General features: G+C 39.5%; 1 protein-coding gene across 2 annotated transcripts; it reads right to left on the minus strand.

Moving 5' to 3' along the window:
* Positions 1 to 350: 350 nt before the first annotated feature.
* Positions 351 to 10,774, minus strand: LOC118423215 (yrdC domain-containing protein, mitochondrial-like). 2 transcript variants are annotated; one of them, XM_035831280.1, is made up of 6 exons: positions 10,537 to 10,774; positions 6,640 to 6,838; positions 6,195 to 6,429; positions 5,588 to 5,724; positions 2,806 to 2,929; positions 351 to 1,910 (listed from the first exon to the last, which is right to left on the minus strand). In XM_035831280.1, the coding sequence occupies exons 1-5, from the start codon at positions 10,625 to 10,627 to the stop codon at positions 2,845 to 2,847; spliced, it is 747 nt and encodes a 248-aa protein (XP_035687173.1). In that variant the 5' UTR covers positions 10,628 to 10,774; the 3' UTR covers positions 351 to 1,910; positions 2,806 to 2,844. The 2 variants fall into 2 exon arrangements, with proteins under 2 accessions (XP_035687173.1, XP_035687172.1); XM_035831279.1 differs by lacking the exon at positions 2,806 to 2,929 and having other exon boundaries at positions 10,537 to 10,766.
* Positions 10,775 to 11,013: the final 239 nt, after the last annotated feature.

The raw sequence follows: 11,013 nt of genomic DNA on the forward strand, positions 1-11,013 counted from the left end.
TAAAAACTATTACTTGGGCTACAAGGGTGTTGTAAGTACCACATGCCTTAGTCCCTGTCATTTGACTCTTTTCCAACCATAACTTAAGGTAGATAAACTGTTAGCTTTGACATATATAGCATAATTGCAGTGTGTATGTACACATGTACATGTACAATAATGTAGAAAAGCACTTACACCTTTGTCAAGTGATTATCAGTCAAACTTTTAGGTCTTAATGTATGACAAACATGATAGTGCCAACTCTATAGATAGATAGACAGACAGATATATGGTTCCTTTGTTTAGTGGTGTTTGAATTTTTTACCGCAATATTAAAATAGACACAGACCTATGCTGCAGATACTGTATTTAGAGAATATAATAAGAATATCTGGTTTAATGTACAACCACCATAAGAACCAATACCACCCAACAGTCCCTTACTCTTCTGTACAACTCTGATGGCTTCTGTCATTAATGATACATTTTCCAAGCATTAACAATTAAGCATGACTGGGAAGTGGGAAAAAATCATTCTAAGGACAACAGCGCCCCCTACTGGAATATACGGGAAGGACAAAGAATATTCTGATACCAACAGCTTCAGTCTATCATTTGAATCAAGAAATAAACAATCCAGTTATGATAAAAATGAAGAATGGTCCTCAGACCAAAATTAAATGTTCAAGTATGCATGGCATTACCTTCAAGTTGACTTTTGAAGTCCCATCTCATGATCCAGTCAACAAACTCTTTGAATTTGGTACAATTCTCATGACCTTGACACCTCAGCATTCTCTAGCTAAGGCATATCCTGCAATTACCTTTCATTGTGCTTTGCAGTTGGAGTTGGAAAGTTTGTTAGTAACATGTTCTGCCTTTACAAATGCAAGTAACATGTTTGTGAATCCTTAATATGACTATGGGCCCAGTATAGCAGTTCCACTTCACAACCTGACATGTATAAGTTACATTTCCACATATACTACACAAGTAACAAAGGAATGACTACTACAAATAAATGTCTTTCTCCTCCACTCTGGAAACCTATCACACTTCCTTTCCATCTGTCAAGTACTGGCCAAAGTGGCAATATGGTAAGGACTGCAGCTTTGCAAGGCTTGTGTACATGGCCAAATCTGTGGAATTAAAAATATTCTGGGAGAGGAATGCGATGTATCCAGGATTTCAAAATATCTAACCTAGCCTACTACGGCTCTGGTAACTGATAGTTTGTTCAATTTTTCTCTGCAATACTAACTAAACACCTAATAGCCAGCGAAAGTTTGATGTGCTCAAGTACTACTTGAACAGTCTCTGGTCAATGCACAAAGTGGTACATTAAAAAATGACATGCACCATCCCTTGTCACTATCCTTTGGCATTGTTGATCACATTTTTGACAGAGAAGAACATATGCAAATCATCAGAGGTTATTGTAGAATCAATACATAAGCTTCCGCAAGAGGACAGTCTTGTCTCCCCAATAAGAAAGATGGTACTTTTCAGAAAGATGATTTGTCAGCACAACTAGTTTAAGTTATGGGAGTCACCATCTAATACATGTATTGCCCCATGCTTGCCAGATATTGCGTGATCTGGAGGAATACCATCCTTCTTAGACTTAGGGAGACAAGACAGAGGAATGAACATTCTGTGGCTTTCAGACACTTGCGTGAAGGCTTACGGCTGCACTAGTACTAATACTGTCATTTGGAATCTTCATCTTCATCTGTTTGTGAGCTAGTTTAGTCCTTCAGTCACCTCCTGTAGAAATTCTACACATGCCCAGTAGGTTCTGTATGAGTGTGTGGCTTGTTTGTCGATGTGTTGAGCATGCTCAGTGGACGCCGTTGGGGATAACGTACTCTGTAATGTCTGTTAGATCATATTTGTTGGCCAGAACATCAACTGTAGACATGTATGCACTGCAAGAAAAAGAGAAAGAATTACTGATACAGCTCATTGATATTCCTTGCTATCCCATAGTTCTTTGCCAATTATAAATCCCATAATCCTTCACCTGAGTTGGTCCTGTGACCCTTTTCCATGATCCTTGATTGCATACAAAAACTTCATACTACAATGCCATGATGTTCTCTTTTCAAAGACCACAATCCTTTTTCCCCTTATCAGTCCAACATAATCATGTCCCCATAGTTATTTTCTTCCTAATTACACCACTGCAAAAACAGGCCATACAGCCACATGCTTTTCTACTGTAGAACAAAGATGGACAGGTTAAAAGGGGTTACTGAGATGGCACCATGCAGTTTCTCACGCAGATAGGATTCTAACAAGGAAGAAAAAAACAAGGCAAAAGACACAAACTCCATGTAAGTGCACATATAAGTTCACCTTTGCCTATCCCCTTAAAGAGGTACAAAGTACTTCTAAATGTACCTATTTGTGTCTTATCACAAGACACCAACAGACTTTTCAATAATGACGTTGCTTTTGTGAAAAGATCTTAATTGTGACGTATGAATCTTAAGATCAAATCTACATATGATAAAATCTATCTATGATAGGTAAGAAAGTCATGCTTGTAATTCAACCAAATTCTTTGAGATAAACAAAGTTTCCTTCTCTTGATATGTTTGTTTAGGCATCAAAAGATTTCTGCAGGAATAGATAAGTTCACATTTTTGCATGCAAATTATGCTTGGATGTCACCAAGAGACATCCCAATGATACATTGATACTGACAAGGATTAGTCTGATGGGAGATTAGAAATCAAACTCAAGAGTGTGAAAGGAAGGTACTGGTACACCAGCAGCACACCACACGGAGAGAGCACACAAACATGGCAGAACGCAAACCTCCAGAAGCAAAAGCAAAGCAGGGTCAGGGGTCATAGGTCAATTGTGCGCTGGCAGGATGTATTCGGTGGCGTCCTTCAGGTCGTACTTGCTACCCAGTATCTCAACCGTGGACTTGTACCCACTGTGGACAATGGGACCACAACACTTACAAACACACATCATTTTCAACCCTTACCTCGGTTGTTATGATTTCAGCTACAAGTCTATCTATTATTACAAGTAACGGTTACATCTATCTATTATTAGTAACAGCAACATTTCCCTTCAAAAATATATTGCACAGTGACAGGTGACAAGTATCTTTCAGTTGTTGTTCTTGCCACAATTGGAGATCAAAATAGCTGTTAATCTGAATATTTTTGCGATAAATGCAAAATCAATCAATAATCATGATGGATCACAACTAAATAGATTGTTCACATCCACTGTTTAAAAGACATCAGCATGTTTTTGGCACACTCTTCATTTTCATAAACACTACTGTGCACAAAATAATACTGTGAGATTCAGATTTCAAAAATTGATATGAGCTTAGATCAATTGATCATATCTAAAGACTGCTGGGTTTGCAATCCTTGCAGTTTTTCTATGTCAGTGTAGCTTTGACATGTATCCGATCATGTGCAATTATTGCTATGTATGGCAACATATGAGTTTCCCAAAGGACTTGCCCTACTTTTCTAGAAAATGATGCAAGTAAGGAAACTGCTGAAAGTGTTTTCATCCATGCTAAGTTGAGAATAATAGGACATCGCTGTTCCCTCTAACAATCTGTGATATTGATTAATTTGCTGTCCAACAATTCAGCCAAAGCTGCACTACTTTGTTCTGGTCTGAATTGAGAGCAAGGTATTGATTTCATGGATACTTTAGTTTTCCCCCATCTTTATTTTCTTTGTACCGTTGTTGTGTAACTGGTTGAACACCAGTGTTTCCGCCAGACCTCAGCTGGGAGGCCGTCCACCTTGGGGCGCGAAAACCGCGAAAATTAAATTTAATTGTAAAACCGCGAAAAGTAAATTTAATTGTAAAATCGCGAAAATTAAAGTTAATGGTTAACTGTCGCAAGAAAAAACAAAACAACTAACGTCCGATTAAGTTCAGTGCCGAAGTGTTATGATCTGTGCCGCGTACCGGTATGCCGCACCGAACGGGTACTACGACTTTTAAAAAGTTCTAGAAACGGTTCTTGGACTTTCAAAAAAGAAATAGCATTTGTATATATTCTCTTTTATGTTGTGGTATACTTCTAAATCATCTAAAACCTTCCATAGATCGAGAAATTTGCGTTCAGAAATGACGAAAAACATCGTCTATCGGCGACAGTGAGCGTAATGGCGGCCGAAATCCCGCAATCTCACGTGGTGACTTCTCGCGAGATCTGGGAAAGCTACCGACGTCACGGGAAACTAGCGCTGTGATTGGCTAGGATACACAACAACTACCGACCGCCATTTTTGATGCGTAATTATCCCGAAAATTGCTGCCGTTTTCGGAGATTTTGCGGGCTCAAAACTCATATAAAAAGGAACCAAAGTTATACTTGATGTTTTTTACGTCCATCATCTCTTATGTGAACACTTTATTTTTCCGCTGTGTTGCCGATAGCGAACTTGAACGAGGTCGATTTCCCGTGCCGAGCACCCGGGCCGGTGGGCACATGTATCTGATTGTGTTTTGTTTTGTTTACGATGATTGACGATGAAAACAGAGACTAAAGTTGTTAATCTAGACAAAGTTTAATATTGTGTTGTCTTATTTCTCCCAATAACAAAGTTTAGTTTGTAGTGTTATACTTATAGCGAGATCGACCTACCGCCAAGTTTGCGAATTATGTGACAGGGCAAATTCGCGTAACTGAGGCCTTGAAAAACGGGTTTTGATTATCGTATGCGAAAGGCCGCCGACACACATTGCCAACAACCATAACAATAGCAAAACAAACAGTGAGCGGCTTTCTGACTGTGGACGGCGTCCCAAGCCTCTAGCTTCAATACAAAACTGCGGTTTACATTTATCAACTTTGTACAGATTTCTCGGCAAAATGTGGGTCGCAATTTTTTTATGAGGACGGCCTCTGGTTGCGTTCAAGCCGTCCAAAACGAAATGAGACCGTCATTGGACGGGTGGACGCCCCTCTGGCGGAAACACTGTTGAACACATTAGCCACACTTCTGAGACCAAAGTTGATGGACTACTGGATAACCTTTTAACAAAAACAGGTCAACTTATGTAAACTACATGTACTACAGACCTTTGTTGAAAACTGGTTCAACAACATGCCTTTTCTGGCCGTGAGGGTGGCGACTCGGGCAAGTAAGCCAATAACACAAAGTCTAAGAACTTTTGAGCAGATGTACAAACATAATACAGCTTAAAACTGTCAGGTCGTTCCTCTCAACAGATGACTATCAGAAAATGAACAGGACGTTTGACTGTGTTATATGCATTGCAGAATAGTATTGGTCTAACTTCTGCAGGATATGTTGCAACACAACTACAGCTTTGGTGTTCTACAGTTCCGAACAACGGAAAATGCGTTTTCAATGCAATCAAGGACTTTCTGACCTAACAGTGACATTACACACAAAAGCTCCCCCCCCCCCCGTTTTCAAGTGTTTATAGATTTCAAAGATATTGTTGAGTCCCTTCTACTGTGCACAATGCAACTTTCGATATACATTTTGATTCCTACTAGAATACATTAACCAATCCTTCTCACAATATGAAGTTAAGATGATGTACAAATCCATTAACAAAAATTGTGTTGTGTACTGACCATCCCACTCTCAGCACTCTGAACTGCCCCTCCACGGACAGGTCCACTACAGTTGACCCCTCGCGGACAGCCTGGGTGGACTCCAGCCGCCCTCCGTCCAACACCAGGTCCAGCTGGGGCCACAGGTTCTCAAACTCCTGCAGAAACCACATCAACAATATTACTATACCTGTACTTCGATCCAAAAATTACAACATTTAACTGCTTACCAACCTACATATCCAATGGCACCTATCATTCATTTACTGACCATTCTCCTCAACTTTTCAGTCTGATGCAAATATAAACTAAGGCTAACATAGCAACCTGTTTCCATTAGTCATGAAAACAGCAAAAGAAACATCAATTTCCACATCAGCAGCAGGGCTGTCTCAATGACCCATCCTTCTGCCCCATGACAGAAATTTGGGTGGTTGGGACAGAAATTAATTTTACCCCAACCGTCCCCAAAATGACATGAAATGTTGAAAATGTACTTTCATAAGCTTGAAATGACATTACAGGAAAATGAAAAATACAGGCTCCAAAAACAATGAGTGGGATGGAGAAACATTTCAAGCTGGAGACAGTCCTGAATTCCACAACTATATTGGTTCATTCCTCTCACCTGTATGTCGATAGTATTGCCAGCAGCGGATGTGTTAGCGCTGGTCAGAGCGATGGGCTCCATGCAGGTCTCTGCCAGCTGTCTCATGAACTTGTGCTGCGGCACGCGGATCCCCACCAGGTCCGTGCTCGGGTTCAGGTTGGTGTTCAGGGCGGCGGTGCGCTGCATCACCACGGTAACAGGGCCGGGCAGGAGGTCCTGCAGAAGCTCCATGGGGACGGTCATACGAGCCCATCTGGAGGGAGGGTGAAAAGTTGATTGCGTTCAGTTTTAAAGAAATATGAATTTACAGGCTTAATTCCCTGTATATATGGCTCTGAACTTAAGTGATGTTGAGTTTGAATTTAGTTTGGCAGATTCAGTGACCTGCAATATTTGAACAGAATAAAATTTTGAAAAGCACTTTGTTTTACTCAAACAGAAAAATAACAATTTGACCATTTACCTTGGAATGTCAGAGACTTCAGCAACGCTGATGGCAACAGGCTTGCTGGAATTGCGCCCCTTGATGGCGTAGATCTGTTCCACGGCCTCGGTGGACTGCGCCAGTCCGGCCAGACCGTAGATGGTGTCGGTCGGCACGGCGATGATGTTCCCCGCCTGCAGACTCTTGGCAGCCATGGAGAGCTGCTTCTCTAGCATATCTGGGGTTAAAGGGTAGAGGTCAGTTAGGATATATGACAATTCAACAACATATGTCAGAGGTGAAATAAACTTCAGAGTAAAGAAAAGGACATTGTTATTTTCTTCATATGATGCATGTCAAAGACAAACAGGTTGCCATTTCCATCAAACATACAAGACACTTTTCTTGTTTGCAAGAAAAGTTAAAAGCTACCATAAAGTTAACGTTACAAAACACATGTAATACATCAAGACTTATAGTACAGATCAGATACTCTTAAAATAAACATGAAGAAAACAGTATCATGCCTAAAACATGTATATGAAACATGTTATGTCATCACCAGAAACCCAATAATCCTCAGCACTATGGTTACCATTGTCAACACTCCAACACAGGATCCCCACCCTCTAACCAAATCTGTTACTCAGATCAAGATACTGCCTCTGACAATAGTTCGGATTAACCTGTTTCCGAGTGTTTGCCTGCTTGCAACAATATCAGAACTCATTCATTGTGGACATTTTCTTTCAATAATAAAGCCTAATGGACATATTAGTTTATACATAATCATTGCATTAGGGGGTCTAACTCTTATATTTGGGTGAGACCTGGCTGAGTTGCAGTAACATTATTATTAGGATGAATTTCCTTGGAGTTTTTCTTGTACTATACAGTCCAAATGTAGCATGTCTCAAAATCATAAACCTACCTGGTTGCCTACATGGTGAATGTATACAATAGCTGACTCATAAAAATTAATGTTTGTTAAAATTTTCTCTTCTTTCAACACACTTCACTGCAATTTTCCCTTCTTTCAACATAGTTCATTTCCCTCACATTTTCAGTATTAAATACTGACAACAGAATTACATGAGCACCAGGGTAATTTGTCTGCACTGTATACATAAGCAATATTTACAGATTATAACAGGAAGTGCATGTACGTGCAGGTTGTCATGGCAACAGTTGAATCGTGACTGGCTGTCTCCATCTTTTGGAAGTAGCAAATTTGCTTCATTACTTTTCTTAATGTTGGGTTAAATACTGTTAAGGCCTGGGCAATTCAAACATGCTTAGCAGTCTTTCAACATACAAATTACACAATCTGGACACTTGATGGTACAGAATCAGCTGACAACAGACAAGGTATAAAGATGTAATGTTCACTTGATCTTCTACATGTTCATTTGTGCATGTGCTGTCAGCAGATACATGTATATTAAATGATTTACAGGTAATAGAATTAGAATTAGCAAAATAAACCCTTTGTTTAGGGCTTATATTTCACCCATATTGTGGATCCCTGTGGTGCATCTGAGATTAAAATCAAACAGTTCTTGTATCTGGAAGCCATCAGTGTGCAAACCTATAAACCACTCAGGCTTTACTGATCCCTGGCAACTTCCAACTGCCAGAGGGTTTTCTGTTAACCAGGTAAGGGTCACTGAAAATGTCAACAAGAGGTGTGTTTACCACACCTACATTATACTAACATAATCATACAGGTAATACATGCCATATCACTGTAATTACCAGGATAGTTTACTTCATCAATCTATCGTTATCACAATACCAGGACTAGTCTTGATTCAGTTAGAAGACAGATGATTTTCTAAAACATAATAATGTCTGCTTTGCATTTTAAGAACTCACATATTGTGCTTAAAATGAACAGAATAAGGCATGATCTTCATAGCACAAATTCACAAAGACAATTGTCTAGACCAGAGCTGAGAGTCGAGGTAAGGTGAGGCTTGATGGATAAGTTAGTTACACAGCTCACTGCCAACTTTTTAACCTATCACCCTCTGCACAACTTGACCTTCAGGCGCAGACATTCCAACAAGATCAAAGTACACAGTAAAATGCCTTTGGCACTTTGAGTCTGAATGTTACTCGTAAGAACAGCAACTCTGACTTTTATTCTTAACTCTTCAAACATATTGTATTTTCTAATCAAATAGACTTCCTTAAATAGGAGGGATTGTGAAATTTGAAGCTGTCAATTGTCAAATATTTGAAGTCACAATTTTCCATTTGTATCAGCAACAGCTGTCATAGAACAGGCCTGTGAGTTTGTAAAGAACATTTACTCATTGTGTGAATACTATACATGTATATGCAGGAAGGAAGTTTGACAATAAAACACTTATCATATTTCAAAATCATTTACATTTCTTTGCAGCTACAAATTACAATGCACCTTCCAAGGCAACTCATAGTAGTCATAGGGCTTTTCGGAACAACAGTTTCATGTTACTAGTAGTGAGAAGATTATCATACATGAAGGTAGTTAATTGACATCCAGCTGTGTTCAAGTGGTGTAGTTTTATTAGCTTTTAGGGACACCTAGTGTGACTCATGAGTCGAACCATCTGTTGCATAAGGTTGATGTAACATAAGATGGAACTGGCTGCAACACATAACTGTGACAACCTGACCTTTATCATGTTACTGTCTAACACAGATGAGCCTTCACTCCAGACAGTCTTGCCTTGGAGGACTGTTAACATTCCTCCATAGCTTTTGATCTCTTCAACAAGCTAACCTCAGTCACACACCACAGTTGGACACATCATGGGAAGAAAAAAATATCCTTGGCCTCTGAAGTGCATCTAACCTTGTAACCATGGCTAAAAGGCCAGCTTGCATTTGACATTTTGCTGAGCACCCATAAATGTGCTGCAGTAATGTTATATAATATTTCATCTCCTTTGCTGGATCAACACATTTTATGGTCTTTTTTTCTATTTTCTAGGTGCCATTATTTTTCTTTAATTGTAACCATAGGGAAAATTGACTTGGTGATGCAAATTTTATTACTTACGAGTAATACTACTGATATTTTTCATTCTAATCAAGGATAATGCATATGTCAAAAGACAAGTCTTGGTAATTTTATGAGATGGTCATTCATTTTGACTTTTTAATCACATGATTGTGTTGATGCAACCTTTAAATTTTCACCATCAAAATCTACAATGAAGCTAAAAGTAAATACAAGAAAAATATATTCTGAGTCTAGACATGAACAAAGACAAGAGATTCAACAAACTATTTGATTTGTTGGTACAGTATACATCGTTAGGTCATACACAATGTACCTTGATTTGTTTTCCTTGCTAGTCACACCCAATGTGTTAAAAAGCTACTCAAACAAAAACTCAACTGATCTTTTCACATTCCAACAAATCAAAACATCCGCCATTCAAGGAAATAAACAATTTTCTTCAATCACTCTTGTTTTCTTTTCCTCCTACAGCTTTCCTCCTTCAGTTGCACATTCTTGTCTTACATAACATCATTCATGCCACAGGGTTCTCAAATGGAGGGTGATGAAAAAAAATTCAAAAGACGAATTTTATCTTTTCTTGAGAAGTCTTGTCCAGGAACAAAGGCTGTCCCAGCTGAACAATGCAAGGCCCCTCTCCCCACCTGGCGCAACCAGGATGCAACGCACCGCATTAGTCAGCATGACGTCATGTCGAGAAGAAAGGGCCTGGGTGCGTTCCAGGAGCCGCACCGTCTACCACCAGATTTCCGCAAAATTACAACCAAATACTCAAAACCACAACCACATATAAATTTGTATACGATACATAAGCATACCAAGACTTGAAACCGACTGTTATATATGAAATGCTGGATATATTGGGCGAAAAACTGACGAACCACGTGGAGAGCGCGCCACTCAATTTCCGCGCAGATACTCACCATCGTCGAGCTTGATGATTTTGGCCATTTTTCTGGAAATTTCGGTACAACTGCGAAGTAAAATTCTTGTCGGTAGAAAGAATGTGCTCATGCGCTTCTGCTGGTCGAGTTTGGCTGGAATGTAACCGCGGAATCTGCTGCCACACAAGAAGTAGTTCGCTTGCACAATAGAAAGAGTGTTTTCATCAGCTCCTTGCCGCCATATTTGCGCTAATGGAGAAATGTGGGGGTTTATATGGTGGAGGGTTGATCCATTATGCAAACACTTCAGTTTCCTCATGCTTTACTGCCCAACCAATGGTACATTTTCCGATATATGGTAATAGCAATCATACAAAATTATCTAGTTTGGATTCAAAAAATCTGATTAAAAGGCTTTATATTGTGAAGACAAGCGATCACCCCTTTGGTCAAGGGGGTACTACTGATTTGTCCCTAAAGTAAGGCATAACATTCGACTCTCTGATTGGTCAGATT

The sequence above is a fragment of the Branchiostoma floridae genome, chromosome 9 (assembly GCF_000003815.2).
Source record: "Branchiostoma floridae strain S238N-H82 chromosome 9, Bfl_VNyyK, whole genome shotgun sequence".
Lineage (NCBI taxonomy): Eukaryota > Metazoa > Chordata > Leptocardii > Amphioxiformes > Branchiostomatidae > Branchiostoma > Branchiostoma floridae.

Excerpts from the sequence above, each read along its gene's own strand:
- LOC118423215 (XM_035831279.1), bottom strand. The coding sequence starts at position 10,627 with ATGAGCACATTCTTTCTACCGACAAGAATTTTACTTCGCAGTTGTACC. Across the intron at positions 6,430-6,639 it reads GAAGTCTCTGACATTCCAAG|ATGGGCTCGTATGACCGTCC; the intron begins GTAAATGGTCAA and ends CCCTCCCTCCAG. Across the intron at positions 1,911-5,587 it reads AGAGTGCTGAGAGTGGGATG|TGCATACATGTCTACAGTTG; the intron begins GTCAGTACACAA and ends TTTTTCTTGCAG.